This window comes from Clavispora lusitaniae (genome assembly GCF_014636115.1).
Source record: "Clavispora lusitaniae strain FDAARGOS_655 chromosome Unknown tig00000223_pilon, whole genome shotgun sequence".
NCBI lineage: Eukaryota > Fungi > Ascomycota > Pichiomycetes > Serinales > Metschnikowiaceae > Clavispora > Clavispora lusitaniae.
Genome location: NW_027093981.1, coordinates 547,400 through 567,437, shown reverse-complemented (window position 1 = coordinate 567,437; position 20,038 = coordinate 547,400). Strand labels below are relative to the sequence as shown.

At 42.9% G+C, this 20,038-nt stretch overlaps 13 protein-coding genes across 13 annotated transcripts; 5 read left to right on the top strand and 8 right to left on the bottom strand. All coding sequences in view use genetic code 12, as the record gives it.

The window, feature by feature from the left end:
* Nucleotides 1–208: 208 nt before the first annotated feature.
* On the bottom strand, nucleotides 209–1,876 carry LCB2 (serine C-palmitoyltransferase; the record flags this gene model as incomplete). Its single annotated transcript, XM_002614140.2, has 1 exon — nucleotides 209–1,876. One exon carries the CDS (start codon nucleotides 1,874–1,876, stop codon nucleotides 209–211), a length of 1,668 nt encoding a protein of 555 aa, XP_002614186.2.
* Nucleotides 1,877–2,101: 225 nt separating this feature from the next.
* On the bottom strand, nucleotides 2,102–3,697 carry MODF (Modfp; the record flags this gene model as incomplete). The annotated part of the gene is made up of 1 exon (XM_002614141.2): nucleotides 2,102–3,697. One exon carries the CDS (start codon nucleotides 3,695–3,697, stop codon nucleotides 2,102–2,104), a length of 1,596 nt encoding a protein of 531 aa, XP_002614187.2.
* A 284-nt stretch (nucleotides 3,698–3,981) lies between these two features.
* DOS2 (Dos2p) lies at nucleotides 3,982–4,974 on the top strand (the record flags this gene model as incomplete). Its single annotated transcript, XM_002614142.2, has 1 exon — nucleotides 3,982–4,974. The coding sequence occupies one exon, from the start codon at nucleotides 3,982–3,984 to the stop codon at nucleotides 4,972–4,974; it is 993 nt and encodes a 330-aa protein (XP_002614188.2).
* A 167-nt stretch (nucleotides 4,975–5,141) lies between these two features.
* Nucleotides 5,142–6,983, top strand: SSK1 (mitogen-activated protein kinase kinase kinase; the record flags this gene model as incomplete). The annotated part of the gene is made up of 1 exon (XM_002614143.2): nucleotides 5,142–6,983. The coding sequence occupies one exon, from the start codon at nucleotides 5,142–5,144 to the stop codon at nucleotides 6,981–6,983; it is 1,842 nt and encodes a 613-aa protein (XP_002614189.2).
* Nucleotides 6,984–7,064: 81 nt separating this feature from the next.
* lsm5 (RNA-binding protein) lies at nucleotides 7,065–7,370 on the top strand (the record flags this gene model as incomplete). The annotated part of the gene is made up of 1 exon (XM_066102413.1): nucleotides 7,065–7,370. The coding sequence occupies one exon, from the start codon at nucleotides 7,065–7,067 to the stop codon at nucleotides 7,368–7,370; it is 306 nt and encodes a 101-aa protein (XP_065958263.1).
* A 364-nt stretch (nucleotides 7,371–7,734) lies between these two features.
* Nucleotides 7,735–9,033, top strand: DDI1 (Ddi1p; the record flags this gene model as incomplete). Its single annotated transcript, XM_002614144.2, has 1 exon — nucleotides 7,735–9,033. The coding sequence occupies one exon, from the start codon at nucleotides 7,735–7,737 to the stop codon at nucleotides 9,031–9,033; it is 1,299 nt and encodes a 432-aa protein (XP_002614190.1).
* A 41-nt stretch (nucleotides 9,034–9,074) lies between these two features.
* On the bottom strand, nucleotides 9,075–10,412 carry GDI1 (Gdi1p; the record flags this gene model as incomplete). The annotated part of the gene is made up of 1 exon (XM_002614145.2): nucleotides 9,075–10,412. The coding sequence occupies one exon, from the start codon at nucleotides 10,410–10,412 to the stop codon at nucleotides 9,075–9,077; it is 1,338 nt and encodes a 445-aa protein (XP_002614191.2).
* Nucleotides 10,413–10,643: 231 nt separating this feature from the next.
* FOB63_004585 (putative Xaa-Pro dipeptidase) lies at nucleotides 10,644–12,062 on the bottom strand (the record flags this gene model as incomplete). Its single annotated transcript, XM_002614146.2, has 1 exon — nucleotides 10,644–12,062. The coding sequence occupies one exon, from the start codon at nucleotides 12,060–12,062 to the stop codon at nucleotides 10,644–10,646; it is 1,419 nt and encodes a 472-aa protein (XP_002614192.2).
* Nucleotides 12,063–12,518: 456 nt separating this feature from the next.
* On the top strand, nucleotides 12,519–13,460 carry RPN11 (proteasome regulatory particle lid subunit; the record flags this gene model as incomplete). The annotated part of the gene is made up of 1 exon (XM_002614147.2): nucleotides 12,519–13,460. One exon carries the CDS (start codon nucleotides 12,519–12,521, stop codon nucleotides 13,458–13,460), a length of 942 nt encoding a protein of 313 aa, XP_002614193.1.
* A 75-nt stretch (nucleotides 13,461–13,535) lies between these two features.
* Nucleotides 13,536–14,534, bottom strand: SAM35 (SAM complex subunit; the record flags this gene model as incomplete). Its single annotated transcript, XM_002614148.1, has 1 exon — nucleotides 13,536–14,534. One exon carries the CDS (start codon nucleotides 14,532–14,534, stop codon nucleotides 13,536–13,538), a length of 999 nt encoding a protein of 332 aa, XP_002614194.1.
* A 321-nt stretch (nucleotides 14,535–14,855) lies between these two features.
* Nucleotides 14,856–15,581, bottom strand: FOB63_004582 (polyamine acetyltransferase; the record flags this gene model as incomplete). The annotated part of the gene is made up of 1 exon (XM_002614149.1): nucleotides 14,856–15,581. The coding sequence occupies one exon, from the start codon at nucleotides 15,579–15,581 to the stop codon at nucleotides 14,856–14,858; it is 726 nt and encodes a 241-aa protein (XP_002614195.1).
* A 615-nt stretch (nucleotides 15,582–16,196) lies between these two features.
* Nucleotides 16,197–17,468, bottom strand: HAT2 (Hat2p; the record flags this gene model as incomplete). Its single annotated transcript, XM_002614150.1, has 1 exon — nucleotides 16,197–17,468. One exon carries the CDS (start codon nucleotides 17,466–17,468, stop codon nucleotides 16,197–16,199), a length of 1,272 nt encoding a protein of 423 aa, XP_002614196.1.
* Nucleotides 17,469–17,500: 32 nt separating this feature from the next.
* Nucleotides 17,501–19,945, bottom strand: FOB63_004580 (uncharacterized protein; the record flags this gene model as incomplete). The annotated part of the gene is made up of 1 exon (XM_002614151.2): nucleotides 17,501–19,945. The coding sequence occupies one exon, from the start codon at nucleotides 19,943–19,945 to the stop codon at nucleotides 17,501–17,503; it is 2,445 nt and encodes an 814-aa protein (XP_002614197.2).
* Between the last annotated feature and the right edge of the window lie 93 nt (nucleotides 19,946–20,038).

Genomic DNA, 20,038 nt, shown 5'->3' with positions numbered 1-20,038 from the left:
CAGCGCGCGGATAATCGTAATCGATTAGCAAAAAAAATATTTGAAAGAAGGAATGAATCTAGAGTAATATTATTTTAGTTATTCATTAATAATTTTCGAAGTAATTGCAAATATGCCGTGGAATAAGGCAATATATATGTTCAAAATCACATTTAATGCAACAACATAATTAGGTGCTGTTGCAATAAACTTCAACGATGTATTTCCATTAAAATAATTTGGAAAGTTTACTGTCTTTCACATTTGTTGCAAGTACCTCTTGTATAGACATGCGTGGTGGAACTCCTGGAATAGAAGAGCCCCCTGCTACGCCGCTGCTGAATTTCAAGTACAACAAATCACCGACTTCACTGAACTTGGCTAAGACGTAGTCAAGGTCCTCTTTTGTTAAAGCGGAACTGACACATAATCTCACTCTAGCAGTAGTAATTGGGGTAGCAGGATAACCGACGATAACGACAGCAATTTTCATGTCGTACAACATCCGCGAAATGGCTGGCATTTTCGCTGGCAAGTACAATAAGAGAGGAATAACAGGGGAGTCATCCGCACCGTAGACGATAAAGCCAAGCTTCTTAAGCCCAAGACGTAAGTAGCGAGAGTTGAAAGCGATTCGCTTCAATCTTTCTTCACCTTCTCCTGGGTTGATGGTACTATTAATGATTTGCAATGACGAAATTATTTGCTCCAATACCGGAGGAGGGACACCTTCACCAAAGCTGCTGTTCAAATTGTTCAATCTCAATCTATCAATAACCCATTTATCAGCAGCAACGTATCCACCAGTAGCACCAAAAGATTTAGTCAATGTCCCCATTAAAATATCAATCCTTGCCGGATCAACCAGGAAGTAATCACAAATTCCCTTTCCGTGAGGACCTAAAGCACCAATAGAATGCGCCTCGTCAACGAACAAATAGCATTTATATTTGTCTTTCAATTCAACAATAGCGGGCAAATTAACCATATTACCCTCCATGGAGTATAAACCTTCAACAGCAAGTATAATCTTCTTCCATGGACGATGAGTTTTTGGTTGGCCCTGGGCAATCTGATTTCTTATTAATTTTTCCAAATCCTTCATGTCATTATGCTTGAAAACCTTTACCGAGGCTCCTGAAACTCTAATACCGAATCTAATGGAAGCGTGATTGAGGGAATCGCTTATAACCAAACATTGAGAGTCTACTAAACTGGCAAAAACACTTGAGTTTGTTCCATATCCTTGACTCACGATAACAGCATCTTCCTTACCAACGAATTCTGCAATGACTTTTTCACATTTCACGTGTAAGTCAGTGGTGCCAATTGCATTTCTTGGAGAGCACGACGAAGTGCCGTACTTGTCAACACATTCAAGAACCCTATCTGTACAAACACCATGAGATTGTGCAAATCCTAAGTAATTGTAAGAGGATAAATTTAAACATTCCACGGATTCACCATTGTAAACGTAATTCTTGCCGTCTCTTTCCCGTACAAAACATTTGATGAATCTTCCGGGAGCACCATGAATGGGTCTTGCAAAGCAATCGTCAATTCTCGTCTTCAACCGGCGAACATAAAAGTTTTCAAATCCATCATACCATGGAGCGTAACCGTCCTTCTCCACTAAATCCTCGTAATCTTGTGGCTTGAAAATTTTACCAAAAAAGTCACGGATATGCCCAATTATAATCAAAATAAGATAACTGATTAATGTTGCCAAGTATATTATATATGGCGGCTCGTCATCAATGGGAGTGGGTAAGGGTTCACCAACAGGATGTTTTGAAACATACAAGTATTCGTCTGATGTCAACTTTCCGTACTCCAAATCAGCTTTCACAGCTGCGGGCCGATCATCAATCGGCGCGTTTGGAATCAGTGTGGACATCGCAAAAGTAAACAAAGAATGGTCAGTATGTACGTATTGTAGTATATAAAGAGAGTAAGTCCACTTAGGAGAAAAGAATATGCGGTTCTGCACATAGCATGGTCGCGTTGTTGTGAGCTAACCAAGGACTTCGTCTGCGCGAGTAATAAAATTCAGAGATATTGATATGCTAGGGTAGTATAATACTCCACTAAACGAGTAATTAAAAAAATCAAATATTTTACCTTATTTAATACGTTCGTAATACTCGTAACCTCTGTTCTCGTCACCAAGTAATTTTAATGTGAAGTCTGTTTCAGGTACTTCCCAATCCAAGTGGCCAATTGTCAAAATAGTTGTAGAGCCAAGTTCGCTTTTAATGAATTCGTGGCATTTGATAACCAACTCTTCGTCATCCATACATGAAAATGCTTCATCAAGAATTAAAATGTCTGGGGATTTGATCACGGCCCGCAAAAAGAGCGTAAGTTTTTGTAAAGACACAGTTAGCTCGTGGAAGCGTTTATTTTCATTCTTCTTAATCTCGGACTCAAAATGCTTCAACAACTTTACAGCATGTGGGCCCAATTCTTTTTCCTTGAACTTAAATGAAAAATTGGCATTCCCAATGCCGCGAACTAAGCCATTCGTTATAATACTCATCATTGTCATTCTTGGGGGAACTAATGCATGTAATTCTGGAGATGATATGCCAATTTTGTCATTTACGTCAAAATATGTGACGCCATTGCCCGTCTTTCTCGTCACACCATTGATTGTAACAACTGATCGCCAAGATTGAGGGTGGTCCGCTGTGATTAATGACAAAAGCGTGGTTTTACCTGTCCCATTGTTACCTAGAATTCGCCATTTCGACCCACGCTGAATTTTCCAATCAAGGTTCTTAAGGACAGTTTGTCCCTTGTAAGCAACACATGCGTTCTTGAATTCAATGATAGGATCGGAAGCTTCGATCATTTCCTTCTTCACCCAGGACTCACTTTGGTGATGAGAATTGTGGGCTTTGTGTTTCAGTATAATAGGTTTCAGGATATCCATAATTCTTTTCTCTACTTCTTTCCTTTCACCTAAAATCTCGGTGCCATTCTCAGTTACAAAGGCAAGATGGTTTACCCAGTCTGGAATTTCGTCTTGTATCCGAAGGCCCAACACTACGCACGTATCCAATTCGTGCGCAACCACTCTCAATGAGTTGGAAACACTCAATGTAGAAACAGGGTCGAGACCAAGAAATGGGTCATCAATTAGAAGTAGCTTTGGCTTGTCCATTAATGCTTTAGCAATTCTTGCCCTTCGCATCTGGCCATTACTCAAGGAGCTGATCCACTTTGATTGCAAATGTCCAAGGTTGAATAGATCCATAATCTCGTTTATAAAGTCTTCGTTGCTTTCTTCATGCATTCGGTTGTAATTGTTTTTCCCGGTAATATAATTCTTAACAGAGTTGCAATCATCTGCCATTTCCAACTTCCCTTTGTATGAATATGACTCATACCGAGCTGATAAATGAACTTTGTCTAAACCTGAACTTTCACGAAAATCTAGAAACCCGATCTGATCTGCTCTCAGTAAATCATCGATACCTGGGTACTTGCGTGATGTTGGAGGCTCTGGTAAGTACTTGCCTGCGAGAACATTCATAAGTGCTGATTTCTTTGGACCCAAAATGCCCCAAAAGGAACGATGATCATTCGGGCGGAATAATTCAAGCTTTTCAATTGGCTTACGAAAAACGTATGGCTGATTTTTTGATTTGATTGAATGCGTCCGAAATAATGCATTCTTTATCTGGACCAAACAATTACCTCTTGCATTTGTCATAATGGTAATGTGCGAAGATAAGACGAATTCTGAAATTCACAGCGATTGCGCGCCTTTATAACAGAAAGCAGTTTAAAGCATATTAAATCGTACTTACATCAGAATAGAGTCAGACTACCAAGAGGGTCAAGTTTTAGAATTTATTTCAATACAGTAGGTTTCATTGTATACAATTACGGCAGTGCCTTCAGGTTTTGATACATAATGATTTATCCTTTTCGTTCTCACGTGATGCGTCACACTACAATCATAATCTTACCTGATACGCTGAACTTACAACCAAAATGGATTTTACTAATGCTGATATCCCAGAATTGGCTGACAATACTGAAAGGAAGGAAACTACAACGAACTCCTCTGCCAATGAAAAGACAGAGGAAGTGATTCACAAATTGGAAGAAGATATAGATTCTGCTTATTCTTCGCTTGAAGCCAGGTTCTCATCCTTGTGGAAGAATGCTTCTTCTGGTGCTCAAAGCTTGCAAGATAAGATGGGATTGGAAGAAAGAAAGAAAAAATTCATGGATCAGTTGAAGTCTGCGAAGGAAAATATTAACAACAACGAGTCTGTTCAACATAACATTTCGTCACTAGAAAATCAATTGAAGGATTTAGGCGAACATGTGAAAGGTTTTGAATCGAAAATTGACTTTAAAACAATTTCCGACCAAGCAAACAAGGCTTTGGATTCATTGGATAGCAAGCTAGAAGGAATTGAGCAACAAGCAGGCCAAATTGTGAGTCTGTTTGCCTCTTTTTTCTCAAGCATGGTATCTATTGACAAACCAGCAAAGCCCGAGATTAAGGAGCCAGAAACAATATTCTCTACCTCAGCCGTTTCTAGCGCTGCTTACGGTTCTACTCGCTATGAGACTGATCTCTTCAAGTTGCACACTACGGAATCTCGTTATTTGGAGGCTTTTGAAAATGAGGAAGAGGAACTAAAGTCGTTCGATGCGGAATCGAAAACAACGGACATAAGCTCCTTGTTGAAAAAATACCCAGACACTTTAGAGAAACTTATGAATCTGTTGGTGCCTGTGAAAATTCCTTACAATGTTTTCTGGTACAGATATTTCAGGTTGGAGAATGAGCTTAAGGAAAACGAGCTTAAGAGAAAAGAATTGTTGTCAAAGAAAGATTTGAGTAAAGACAAATCCTCTGCCAATGAAGAGGACGGAGATGAAGATGAAGATGAAGAGGATTTCACATGGGATGATGACGAGGATGAAGAAGAAGAGGAAGATGACGCTGCTGTACCCGTGGAGAAACCTTGAGCTTGCTGCAGTGCGCAGGTGGTTACAACCTGCACATTACTGTACAATCCTTAGGGTTCCTCGCTTGTAATCATACATTTCTATACTGTTTAGCCTACTGAGCCATAGCTTTCAATTTGATCTTTAGCTTGAACCTCTCATAGCCTCTTATCATTGTCATTGTTGAGATGGGCAAACATTTCAACCACGTTCATAACCAGGGCATGAATAATTCTGGCGCACATGTGCGTAATTCCACAATGATACGCTCCCAGCCTAGCCCAGCAAGACGAGTATGGGTGAAGCGAACGAATGGGACGCCAACAACCATCATGGTTCAAGAGAATGATATTATAGATGATCTAAAGCTTGCGGTATGCAATAAGTTCCCACATTCCTTGGGTCAATACTACGATCCAGCAGATCTTCGAATTCAAATAAGAGCTGAGCTACTCGATAAGTCCGCTTTCCAGAGACGACTCGCTTCGAAGAAGACCCCAACAAATCGATTCATGGAAGCTTCAGACGAGTCATCTCTGAAGTCTCCCACTCCCACAAGCTACAGAGTTAATCTTGAACCTGACCAAAATGTCTGGGAACTTTTGAGCGAATGTTTTCCCAACTCTATGTCCATGTCAGATGCTTTGGTTGTCGATGTTGATTTTGAAGCAAAAGAGCCATTCCAATCCACAGCACCTACGCCATCAAGCAACAGAATGTACTCTAGAGTCGACGATTTTAGTAACAATCACTCTTCTATCGAACGACCAAATTCCCCTCGCCAGCAATGGATCAACCAAAATAAATTATCTCCCTTGAGCTCCATGAGCGACACATATCACCAACCTAAACCACAACATCCAACCCCTATGAAGCATGGCATATTCGGCAAGAATCTATCTATATCTCCAACGTTCTCACAAAGGGTATCGCCTATACATCCTCCGCTCCATCAGCGTTCTCGTTCAAACCCTCCTCAGTCTCCGATTACCTCCTTTAGCCAGGCTAATAAAGCCAACAACTCCCAGGCAGTCCTTCTTATGCCAAAAAACTTCTCGTTTGGAGAGCAAAATCATTCAAATTTGAAGAGATATTCCCTTGATGAATCTCTTGTGAACAAAAGAGATGTTACAGATATCCCATCGGCAAGCGGAGGTGTCCAAAAGAATAATGAATCGAACATAACAATAGGAGATGGTCTGGAAAAAACATCGAATTTCAATCTGAACGTGAGTGGGTTTGACTCGATGCCGTCCCTCAATGAGAATAAGAAACAAGAGAACCAGAATCAAAATTCATCCGAAGAAACTGTCTCTAAAACCGTAAGACGGGCATCATCAGGGACAGCCCCTCAGAAGGTACCCTTTAAAGCTCCCAGCAAAGGAAAACTGAATGAAAAGACCATAAACACAAAGACCTTCGAGAAAGTTTTACCTCTGATTTCGGTGCTTGTTGTGGAAGATAACTCTATTAACCAAGCTATCTTAGGAGCCTTTTTAAGGAAACATAAGATTCATTATGAAATCGCAAAGAACGGGCAGGAGGCAGTGGATAAGTGGCGTAAGGGCGGGTTTCATCTAGTGCTCATGGACATTCAACTACCTGTAAAGTCTGGTATTGAGGCTACAAAAGAAATTCGATACTTAGAAAGAATTAACCGCATTGGTGTGTTTGCACAGCATGAACTATCAGGTGCCAATAATAGCCCCCTTGTGAAAGAAGAAGAGAATCTAGACCTCAAAGTTTTCAGGTCGCCTGTGATAATAGTAGCATTGACAGCTTCTTCCAATTCATCAGTTGACAAAAACAATGCTTTGACAGCAGGATGCAATGACTTTTTGACGAAACCTGTGAATCTTGTGTGGCTTCAGAACAAAATTACAGAATGGGGATGCATGCAGTCATTAATCAACTTTGATAGGTGGCGTGCAAAAGGCTCTACAGGAGATAGCACTACACTGGATAACCTAAAACCTTCTAAAGCAAAACCTTTAACGTCGGGACGTCAAGAGAAGGTGTCAGCAATGTGAAGGTCGGATATATGTTTATGTGCAGACTAATGTGTATAAGAAAAAATAGACTCAGCGGCCCATAGCCTAACGTGATAAACAATGTCTACGGCAAGCGCAGACAGAGAACACAAGAATGCTACTGATGAAAACCCAAACGGTGAGTCTACAGTAGACATCCCAACAGTCCTTCCACTAGAAGCTATTGACCGCGCGATTGGATCAAACATCAAGATTTTGTTGACCAACGACAAAGAGTTCAGTGGGAAGTTAGTTGGCTTCGATGACTTTGTCAATGTTGTCTTGGAAGACGTCGTTGAGTTGGACTCTGAGGGTAATGAAGGAAAGCCAATTAAGAAGATGTTGTTGAATGGGGCTCAAATTGCCATGTTATGTACGAGCTCTTGAGTTTCAAAGTACGCCACTTTGGCACATGTATCTTATAAGTTAGAAAGGTCGATTCTCGTTGATTCAAAAGGGTTTTTCATGGCTGAAATGTGGAGTCTAGGACACGGTCAGTTCCGGCTCTACTGTTTATCGCTAACAGTTGGCGTTCCCTAGAGTGATTCTACATAGTGAAGCGATGGGGCTATTAATAAAACAAAAAGAACAGTATTTAAATGTATGGTCACTCGCTTGGCACATTTTAGAATGCATAAGACTTCGCCTTCGAAGCGTCTTCTCATCAATTTGTGGAGAGTGGCGAAGTCGCGTCATCATATAAATAGTCTTGAATCGAATTTCAAAGAAAGTCGTACACATTACATTAAACATGAAAATTACTATCGTCAACGAACAAAATGGAGACACTACGGGGATAGAGATCTCGAATGATTTCACTTTGGCGGACTTGAAAGCCTACATCGAAGCAGAAAGCGGAGTAAACCAAACTAATATGGTGTTGTGCCACAATAATAAACAGTTACAAGGTTCAGACAGCACCCTTCAAAATTTGGGATTAGCAGATGATGATATACTTGTCTTGAGGACACAGACACAACAAGCCGCAACGATCACTCCTCCTGGAGCCGGCTTAAATGATAGTGTGGAGTTATATCGACAACAGATATTGGCTAATCCGGCAATGAACTCGCAAATCAGAAATACATACCCGCAGCTTCATGATGCTATCGATGACCCAAACAGATTTAGAGAGGTCTTTCTCAGAGTTATGCAATCAGAGGTTTCAGGAAACCATGGACGTGACGAGGAGTTGAGAAGACTTCAAGAGAATCCCGATGATCCAAAGAACCAAGAGAGAATCCTCGAAATAATTAGGGAGCAGCAGATTGAGGAGAACTTACAGCTTGCATACGATACCTCGCCAGAATCGTTTACTGATGTCTGTCACTTATACATGAAGTTGAAGATTAACGGCCACGAAACTTTTGCATTGGTTGACACTGGAGCAAAGCTGACGGTTATCCATCCCAAGCTAGCAGAAGAGTGTGGAATTCTGAATTTGGTAGACAAGAGGTTTGCTACCATGACTGCTGGTGTCGGAACCGCATACAGTGAAGGCAGAATTCATAGCGTGCCCGTCAGTTTAGGAGACACAGGAATTGATGTGCCTTGCTCCTTCACTGTTTTGGATATCCCAGTGGGAATCTTGTTTGGAATTGATATGCTCAAAAGACACAAATGCACCATCAATCTTGCCAAAGATGTTTTGGATATTGGCGGCCTTGAAATTAAATTCTTGAACGAAAGTGAGATTGAGAAGTATGTGAAACCCTATGACTCTGATGCTAGAAAGTCTGCTCGTGATTCACTTCTTAGCTCTCTCAACAAACCTCTGCTTGTTAAACCGCAAGCAAATGTTGCTGGTAGCTCTACTTCTGTTGCGAAGCCAACTCCATCTGGCCGTTCAAGTAATTCTCCTGGTGAATCTGCTCCAACTGGTACAAGCGCTTCGGCTGAAGGCTCATCAGCTCAGACAGAGGAACAAACTTTCCCAGTAGAGAGTATTAACCAACTTCTTTCGCTAGGATTTACGCGAGATGAAGCGGCTGCGGCCTTAAGGAGTACAAACGGCAATGTTGAACTTGCAGCATCTTTATTATTTAACTAAGAGTATACTAGAACATGAGTCAATTGACCTAGGTTGCTTGATCAAAGACCTTCCAAGTCTTCATCTGTAGAGCGCTTCTTCAACTCCAAAGGCTTTCCAGTGATTCTGAAATATAAGTCCTTAATATCATCAGTTGTGCTCTCAAAGTGAGACGAGGAGTCGTAGCTTTTAGAAATGAAAATGTTGCTCTCTGTACCGTCATCAGCCGGTTCATACAAGTCTGCAAGGCCCATCAATGTGTCGAGCCTCGAGCCCAACAATTTAAAGGCAGGTTCCAACTCCACGTGAGGGGTGTCTGTTTCGACAATGGTCGAAACGATGGCGAGATAGTAGCCCTTTGGAACCACACAGTGGACATCGGACAAAACAGCAATGTAAATGTCGTGTTTGCGGCCAACTTGAGATTGTGGAATGATGATTTGCACGGAGTCCAAGTCATTAGTGTTAGGAACAGGGTGATCCAATATACACATGGCTCTTATAACCTTAGAGCCGGTTTTCTTCACTCTTTCGGGGAAGTAAGTTGGGTCAGCAATGACAATTGGTGCCTTTGCCGTACCTTCTTTAGTCACCACTCCTGCAAATTTCTTATTTTCGTCGTACAAAACTTCGTCGATAGGAGTGCCCAACATATAAGTTCCACCGTAAATGGCAGACAATCTAGCGAAACCTTGGGGTAATTCGCCCAAACCATATAATGGGTAAATGTATGGGGACTTGCCGTATCTTGCGACAGATTGCACGTAGAGAATGATTCTCTCAATGGTTGGTCTGGCTGGTTCCAGCATGTAATCATCGGTGGCCCATAATGCCATGGCGTGGCCAATAAAGTCCTTAGTGCCCTTTTCCAATCCGAAATAAGTGTAGACTTCGTCCATGGTGTTTTTATCCAAATCCATGGACTTATGAGTAGAGGCATCATTTTCATCGTACGCAGCGACAAACTCCATAAAGCGCTTCATTCTTCTCTTTTCAAAGATTCCCATCAATGAGCTTCTCAATGCCTCCATTTCGTTCGATGGCACTTTAGAAATTCTTCCGGAACGGTAAACATAACTGCCGCCAATCAGCTTAAACTCAATGTACTTTGTGACTTCGGTATGTACAAGGATGTTCGTCAATTCACCATTGGCCATCAAAAACTTCGGAATTAAATCAACACACCAGTCACGGTCACGTCCACCGATATTATCTGGCTTTTGAGAAGAAGGCTTGAACTTGGAGTACAATTGCAGTAAGTTTAAAGACGCAGATTCACCTCCGTAGAAGTCCTGTCTGTCGATATGGAGCACTTTCTTACCTTCGACAGACAAAATTCCGGAAAGGACACATTCAGTAAGACCTGTTCCCAAGACAATTACGTCGTAATTTTCATCCATTTTTGAAATGTAGTATATCTATTCTGATCCCAAAGCGCAATCTTTGGAAGGGGATTTTGTAATCTTGACAAACCTGTACATCTCTGGCGAGAACTCCTACCGTCTGAATGCGATTACACGATGAAGGAACGGTTGAATGGTTGAATGGATATTAAGCCTTATTTCGCTTTATGTTCCGTAACACTATTTTGTATCCAGTGACATGAACACTCTATTTTCTTGATGTACTATCTATACAATATTATGGAAATGCTCCTTCCCTTTGGCAATGCTGTCTTTAATTATCTTTGTTATCTCCGCTGGGTCGGATGTGATTTTTGTAAAGTTTTCAAATCCATCATGGGTGATGAGTAAGTCGTCTTCAATTCTCACACCTCCAATGTACCAGTACTTGTCGAGCACATCTTTGTTGATGTACTTCATTTTGGTCTCGTCCTCCAAAATTTCCTTTAACAAGAACGGAGAGAAGTAGACTCCAGGTTCATCAGTGAGTACCATACCTTCCTTCAAGTTACGGCGCAACCGCAAGTATCTCAACTTTGGATCTGGGTCTTCGTAGTTGGGATATCCACCCACGTCATGTGTGTCCATACCTAGCAAATGGCCCAAACCATGGGGAAAGAAGCGGGCCGAGATGTTAGAGTCAAAGATCTCCTCTTCTGGATAGTTTTTGAAAATCCCCAATTCAATGAACTCTCTGATCATGACCTTGTGTGCTTCGAGGTGAATGTCGTCCCAGCTCGCACCAGGCTTAATGAGTGCCATAGTTGCCTTTTGCATTTTCAACACAATATTGTAAATCTCAAGATGCTCCTTTGTCCAGTCGCCGTTGATCGGGAAACATCTGGTAACATCCGAAGCGTAGCAACTCCACTCAGCACCGGCGTCGATCAAGATGGATCTCTTATTATCTATTTCGTCATCGTTCTTCACATAATGCAAAGTCGAGCAGTTGGGTCCAGAGCAGCAAATAGGATCGTACAGCTGATATTTCGATCCCTGCCTAAGAGCATGGTACATGAACTCAGCGTGAATGTGAGTCTCGTTGGTTTCGATCGGTGTAGCTGACATGACACCAAGATGACACTTGTCGGTGATGGCGGAGGCATGTTTCATCAATTCTATCTCAAAGTCATCTTTGATCATTCTGGCCTCGTCCAAAGCGTAGAAGAAGTCTGGGCTTTGTTCAGTCATGAAGCGTTTGAACTTATCGTTCCACTTATTGAAGTCTGTGGTGAAAATGGTAAATCCGTCAGACGACAAAGCTTGAAGGGCTTCTTCCAAGCTGTCAACGTACTTCACAAAGTCAACGTCGAATTTCTTGAGGGCGTCTTCGATGGAAAGAGGCATTCCACTCCACATGACGTCTTCGTAGTCAATGTTAGGCAAGAACAACGTCAACTTGTCAGTTTCCGCATTGTACAAAACGTGAGAGCCTGGCACCTCACACCCACTCAAGTAGAAGAAGTATCTGTTTTGGCGGATAGGCTTCGTCTGATCACAGTATTGGTAGAGTTCCAAGTCTTCGCCGCTCATGAAGAACGAAACTCTTTTGGCGTCATTCTTCTCTCTGAAATGCTTGTATACTCTCTTAGCATGTTCCTTTGCTGGGTACTTGCGGCCCTCCAAAGATTTTGGTCCGAATGGCATGAGAACGAGATTGAGAAGGCTTTTCTTTTTCGTCGGTGCTACTTCTCAGATCTTGTGCGAAAGCCTTTTCAAGGGACGGCACTTCATATTCATAGAGCACCGGCTCCGCTTTTAGCACGAGACCACCACAATATGAAAGAGTTTCATTTCCCTTTACTACTACGAGGAAGAGGAACCTTGTTGGTTTCTCTGTAGCGCATATAGTCCGATTCCCTTAGCGTCCAAACTTGTGAAGCTTCGACAACATCGCAAACAGTGGCTAGTAAAAAAGAAGAGTAAAATACCAAAGCGTGAGGGGAGAAAAAAAGTTTCAAAAGTCTCAAACCAAAGTGCCAAGCACTTAGAGGGCGTTTTCACTGCCTTAGATCCACAAATCACAATTACGTGCGCACACCAATACGTAAGTTGCCACTACCAAGAGCGAGCACCAAAAGCCCTACTCCATACAACAGTACCATGGAGAGATTACAAAGATTATTAGGTGGAGGAAACGGATTAGGCGGAGCCGGTGGGCTGCCCCAAAATGACGCTCCAGCAATTGACGATGCAGAAACCGTCTACATTTCTTCTTTGGCGCTATTGAAAATGCTCAAACACGGTAGAGCTGGTGTCCCCATGGAAGTCATGGGCTTGATGCTCGGAGAGTTTGTGGATGCTTTCACCATCCATGTCATCGACGTATTTGCCATGCCACAGTCTGGTACCGGTGTTTCTGTTGAGGCAGTTGACGATGTGTTCCAAACTAAAATGATGGATATGTTGAGGCAAACAGGACGTGACCAAATGGTGGTTGGCTGGTACCACTCGCATCCAGGTTTTGGATGCTGGCTCTCTTCTGTGGATGTTAATACGCAGCAGAGTTTCGAGCAGTTGAATAAGAGAGCAGTGGCAGTGGTGGTGGATCCTATTCAATCTGTCAAAGGTAAAGTTGTAATTGATGCGTTCCGTACCATCGACGCCACTACCGTCATGAGGGGACAGGAACCAAGACAGTCCACTTCTAACGTTGGCCACTTGAACAAACCGTCGATTCAGGCATTAATCCACGGCCTCAATAGGCATTACTACTCTTTGAACATCGACTACCACAAGACGCTGAATGAAACAAACATGCTTTTGAATCTCCACAAGAAATCGTGGCAGAGCGGCTTGAAGATGTCTGACTACAACCATGCAGAGCATGAAAACATAGAAAACGTCAAGAGCTTGGTGAGAATTGCAAAATTATACAACGAGAGAGTGTCTGAAGAAAAAACATTACTGGAGGAGCAATTGAAGACCAGATATGTCGGTAAGCAAGATCCAAAGAAGCATTTGACGGAGACTTCGGAGAAAATCATAGAGGAGAACATCACATCCTTGTTGACAAGTAATGTGAACTCTCTTGCCATCCAGTAAGTTTTCTTACGAGTCAAGTATACAAATATCAGTGGCCTTTAAATATAATATACACCAAAACCGTGCATCTTTTTCTTAGTATCGGGAAATTATTCTTTCACTGAACTCTATCACTTCGGGGTATTTTTTCATTAAGCGTTCAATGTGTGTATTTTGACACTTTAACAGAGAAAAGACGAAGCAGAAGGACGCTAATTTTATTTCAATAATGGTCTTTTCTTCGCTTTCTTGCTCTTGTTCGAGATATTTCATCACCATTAAAAGGAACCTCTCAAAGTCCATTAGCTTTTCAAAGTAAACTTTCTCAAACGCTGTTTCATTGCACACTGCAAAGGCTTTGAGAAAATTGCTTTTGTTTATGCGTGAAATTGTTGAATAAATCGACTTTTCTTGCTGGAAGAGATATGAATATCTCTTTTTGAAGAAGTTCCAGTTAGCCATCTCGCCTATCAATTTGAGAGTAGTAAGATAAAGTAGCGAGTCGGACTGCTTCACTTGGTCATCCTGATAAAATAGGCTGGAATACGTGGAGCAGGGGTTGTGACTTTGCGGTATGTCGACAAGTAAGATGAATATCCACAAGTCGACCAAACTGTCTAAGTAGTCATTTATGAAGAATGCCTGCGAATTCTTGCTGAAGTAGTTATTGGAAACGGATTTCGATATCTCGCCCGAAGAAACAATTTTCTGAGCCACGGCGTCTTTTCCCTCGAGCAATATGGGTAGTTCGTTGTCGGGTGAAGCCAAGTATGATAGCTCAGTGATGCTATGGACGGACTTTTCGTCTTTCGCATCTCTCGGAAGAAGCAAGTTATGGCGGTGACATAAGATCAAACAGTCTGCTAAACCAATTGGATCAGAAGGGAGAAACACCATCTTATCCATAACTAGACTTTTGTTGACTTTGTGTACTCCTAAGTGGAAACATTCTGACTCTTCGGTGGTTGAACTGTCGCCCTTTTTGGAAAAGAAAAAGATATGCTCGTCATTTTGTGTGGACTTGTCTAGAACAGGGGCATAAGTACGTAAAGGGAAAGTGTCAAAAACGACTCGGATAGGTTCTGGAACTTTCATGCCCAATTGCCGAGGAATGATGGTGTTCACAGTAATGCAAAATGTCGATGCACATTCACATTTTCAGTTATCGCGAACCTTGAACCTTGAAGGACTCCACATTCGGGATTTACGTCAGGTTTACCATTGCCTACTGAATGACTTTCTTCTTCATTTTCCCATCTCGTTATTTTCCTCTCTTTTCGTTGCAGTTCTGTTCAGTTACATTTCCCCAACTTTTCTTGTTCTGTTCTGTTTCTTCGTTTATTAATGGAAAGCAAATATTAGTATTGCTCGCTCACTTAGCTGTGTTCAAAACACGACGAACAATATGTCTACCACTTACTCTTGAGCAATCAAATCGATACTCATGTCAAACCAAGAGCTGCCAGCAAACTTGCACTCGCTCTCTCCATGGTTGACGAAACCAATCTTCTCATAGAAAGGAACCAATTCCTTGTGGGCAATGATAACAACCTTGTTTCCTACATCTTGGTTCGACAACTTCTGGATGTAGTCGTGCATCAACAAAGTGCCCAAGTTCTTGCCTTGCCATTTAGGGTCAATCACTAAGCCGTGGACTCCAATGTTTCTCGATTGCTCAATGTGGCCGGCAGTAGGATCTTCTGCTGATGGAAGTTTCATCGATGACTCAGTGATTCTGTTGGAATAAACTTTGGTGGCAATAATGTGGCCTATAAGCGTCTCGTTGACCACAGACAGCTTCACAGGTAGCTTTTCGTAGCTGATGTCATCGTCTTCGTCATCTACTTCAGCCAAATCATCCTCATTCTTCGATCCAGCCTCGCTTTCCTTTTCGGGGCTGTCCTTCCTCTCCTTTTCCAATTTAGCGGCGACCTCAGGTAAGTTCACAGCATTGTACTTGTACCCATACTGCCTGATGAACAAACCGGAACATAGTTCCGGGCATGTGGTCAATCTGTACTTCAACTTTTCTGGAGTGCACCTTTCGGCCTCGGGAAATCCTTTATTCTCCAATTCAATACATTGCTCGAGATCTTCGATTGTCAAGGGGCGAATCGATAAGTTAGGTGGGAAGTCAGACATTGGAGTTGTCACAGTTTGTGCTTGTGGTAAATGTCGACAAAAAATGCTAACTCGCTTCTTTTCCGCCTTCTGGAAAGAGGTCTGGATGTTTTGCCAAGACCCTTCCGTAAGTGGTTCTCAGAAAAAATATTCTTAATCAGTGTAGACAATCAAGCGAGGACTATGTGATGTAGCCTCATACGAATTTTTATTCTTGATCATCTTTTCAATTCAAGGCCAAATCTGACAAATGACTATTTACCAGATTAATTAAGGTAGCAAAAGGTGCATTGTATGTGAATCTGCTACAATATATTGTGAATATGGTTATCACAAGGTCAAGCATGGCACTTGCAAAGCATAATCACAATTATATACTGCCCTATGACAATTATAGCAGTTGAAATTTGTAGCTTTGATTTAATTTGCTATGACTAGCCGGTTTCTATCTGTTCAGATGTCAGGACAGTTTGTTTTGGAGTATATTAATTTCGTTTGGCCAGGAATATCAATGGAGGCAATGAACTATCAGTAATGTGGCTCATAATGCCTCAAGCTACATAAAGTAAAGGTGTCAGAAGTTCTATAGAAGTATGCCACAGCATATATTACTGACTTTCGTTATAAAATTACATACTACTCCAAGTCGGCGTCATTGACAACCGCAGGAGCATCCTCGACCAAAGACTTGCTTATCTCCCAAAGATGAACAATATTGTCGTCCGCCACAGAGGCAAGAGTCCAGTCCACAAATGGACACCAACTGAGATCTGTAACCGCACCCGTGTGGCCAGCATGCATCATGAAAATTTCTGGACAGCCGTCCTCTGCATCTTCCTGGACCTGTTCTTCTCCGATTTTCGAAAGGTCCCAAATAATCACTCTTCTATCTTGCGAACCCGACGCTATGATTCCGTCTTTGTGGGGAGAAAACTCGAGGCACGTAATGGCGTCCCCATGGCCCATCATAGTATGAAGTGCTTCGCCTCCTTTGGAAATGGACGAGAGCTTGCGGAGATCCAACAAGTTGATGTTTGAGTTGGTGTCGCCTATGGCCAACAAGTTCTTTGAAAATGGAGAAAACGCAAGCGAGTTGATTCCCTTCGATCCGACGCTACTGTAACAGGAGACTGCCTTTTCAGGCGACCTCGTGTCGAAGAGAAGCATTTTCTCGTCATCGGACACGGAGCCAAAAACGTTTTCGTCGAAAGCGTGCCATTTCACGTCATTCACAATATCTGTATGTACCTCCAGTCTGAAAACACGCCCGTCGTTTTTATCAAGCGTGTTAAAATCCGTCAAAACGACAGATTTATCGTCCGACGACGAAAGCAAGTAGCCCTTTCGAGACGCGTTCCACGACAAACCGTAGCCGTTTTCTGTGTGTGGGGAAACATGGGCTATGGACTTGCCCGCATTCAAATCGGCAAAATCCAATTCACCGCTGCCGTTGATCGTGGCAACTATGTTAGCATCCTGGGGCATATAACGGGCCCTGTTAATCTCGCTCGTGTTCTCAAACTTCTTCATAATCTTGATTTTCGACGAAACCTTGGGAGCAGGTGTGCCCTCGTTCCTTTGGACTCCAGATCTTGGCAATTGTGTTGATGCAAGCTTGAGGTAGTTGGTGTCTTCGCCCGATGTGTGTGTCCCTAGCAACAACTGGGCGTCTATAACATCACCAATCTTATGGTCCGGAAGCCATTCCACCGTGAGCGAAGGCCACGTTAAGGCAGTCTCGCTCACAAACTCGTACATGTATCGACAGTTCTTTCTCCACAACTCATACTCGTCTTTGATATTGACCAGCTGATCCTCTGCCATTGTGCCTGGATATGTATAACGTATACGTACAAAGTTAGAAAAAAACCTAGTGCGCTTTGGGGCACGTGACCGTGTTGGGCCCATGAAAGATCGTGTTTTATTTTTTGTTTAAATATTCAAACGTCCTCGTTGGGAGACTGCTGTAACTCGTAGGCGTCGATTAATTCGAGGGCGTCTCTAATGTGGTCAAAATACGGTAGGTATTGCGTCGATCGAGCCTCAGAGGAATCGCTCGCATATCCGTCGGAAGTGCCTTGCGAAGTTTCAAGGTGAACTTCTCTGGGTCTCATGAAGCTTTCGTAGTTGATAGAACGCAAGTTATCAAAAAGCATATCTGTTATCCCCGTTGCCATCAATCTGGCGCGAAGACGAGGGCTCTTGTTAACGTGAACAAAGAAGCAACGAATGTGTCGACGCTCGTATGTTTCTAACAAAGTCACCAATATACGGGCAGCCGAAGAGTCTATTTGCGACATTCCCTCGAGGTCGAAAATAATGTACTTGGTCATGGAGGAGTCTCTGCTTCTTTTCTGCGCAGGGTGTGCTCTGGTAGAGCCAAACATTTCAACTCTTTTGAGTCTCACTTTCAAATCACTAGCGTTTGTGAATGTCAAAGGCTCCGGAATGCGAATAATGAGGCAGCCCTCGACTTCTTCTAACGCTTGGTAATTTAGTTGTCTGAAGTTATTGTCAATGAATGGATTGAGCTGAGACAATCTCTTCTCTTGGCTGAATACACCAGTATAGGATGGGCGAACATGAGACACTGAACTTGTGGGCGTCTGTGATGAGCTTTGTTCATTGCTAACGCTGACACAGTCTGCCAAATCTGCGTCCAAGAAAGTATTTGTTCCCGGCACTCGCCCCAAAATCTGAATATGTGAAACGGTGGAATTCTTGATCACTCTGATCAACAGATAGACAAGACCCATAGCGATTCCCGCTTCCATCGAAGAGAATACTGTAGTTGTAACTGTTATTGCAAACGTAATGAGCTCATCAAAACCTTGGCCCCTCCAGTGGAAAAGCAACTCTGCTGGTGTTTCACTGATCAACAGAATCCCAATTATTGCTGTGATGACACTCAATATACACTTTGGAATGTAGTGCAAGTACCCCAAGATTGAACTGGCTGTGGCCAAAGAGATAAGACCCATTATTGCACCGGAAGTTGTGGTTTTAGCTGATAATGCATTGATTTTTGATCTGCCGTATCCTCCAAAGGCAGGTAAGCACCCAAAAACACTCCCAAAAACATTGATAGCGCCTAATGCAACGAGCTCACGGTTGGATGAAATGGGCAAATCGTACCTAGAACCAAGAGACTTCAGAGCCGTTGTGGATTCGAAAAAACCCAACATTGCGCAAACAAATCCAGAAGTGCTAAGGCTTTTGATTAGACCTAGCCGAGATGTCGACAATGGGTTGTACATGGTAAAAGAATCTTCTATGTCATCCATGTGCCCGATTACCTCTAAGCCTGAGTGATTCCATTTGAAGAATTCTGTCATCAAGGTTGTAGTAATAACAAGCAACAAAATTTCAGGGACATAAACAGCCAAACGGAGTTTTGGGTTTTTAGACAGCGCTGCTTTAGACTTCAACCGTCTAACAAAGAGGACCGTTATCAACGACACCATACTCACGCGAAGCGTTAGAGAGTGGTACTCGTGGAAATTCTTGAACAAGAACTTCATCTTGTCGAAAGGAGAGTGGATGTGCGAGTCTTCAGCGGAGATTTTGTCGAGTAGCAGATTCAAGCCGAGCATGGTGATGCTGGAATTAATAATCATCACCACGCCTACACCACATATGAAGCCTTTAAGTAAGGACTCACAGAGCACATTGTCCAAAAAGCCAAATCTGCCCAAACCAAAGCCTAACAATGTGGCCCCACTCACAAATGTGATGGCAACCACATAGTCCACAGGTCCGATGTGTTTCTTTTTCGAGTGGTGAAGCAACGGTTCCACTGCCTGACCCACAATAAGCGATATGGGCGCTTCCGGCCCCACAATCATCTGCGGCACCGAACCTAGAACCATGTACACTAGCGGCGCGAATCCAAGAGAGTAGAGACCACATGTTATGGGCACCTTCGCGAGAGACGAAGCGTAAGAGATGGCAAGAGGAATCTGGAACGTGGCCAAAGATACTCCACCAATAAGATCACCCAAAGCAAACTCCACGCAGTATTCCTTGGCCCACGACAAGATCGGAAGATAGTAAGGTAGCAAGACCTTCCACTTGATGTCGTGGTCACGCGTGGTTGGGACGTACTCCGAGCTCTCTCTATTGAGGCCTAGTTTGGGAAGAGGAGACACGTAGTCTATGCTAGCGCTGGCTTCCATGGCACTGTCCTTGTACGCGGCAATGATGTCTCTGGACGGTGGCGCACCCAATTCCGAAGAGCTTTGGGAGTTGTCGCTGTCCTTTGTTCGGAGAAGCGGGTCTCTTTCATGGTTGATTCTTTTCGACGAAATGTGCCGGGCGCTGGGCGTGGGCGAAGTCATCCTTTCGGCGCCTTTCCGATCCGAGGCCGGACCCCGTTGGAAGCTCATTGCGAAAGAAGAAGGGCAAAGACCTAAAGCGGGTGAGCTGAGTCTTGAAGGTAATCAGCCAGTAACGAGACTCGCAATGGGATATATAGAATT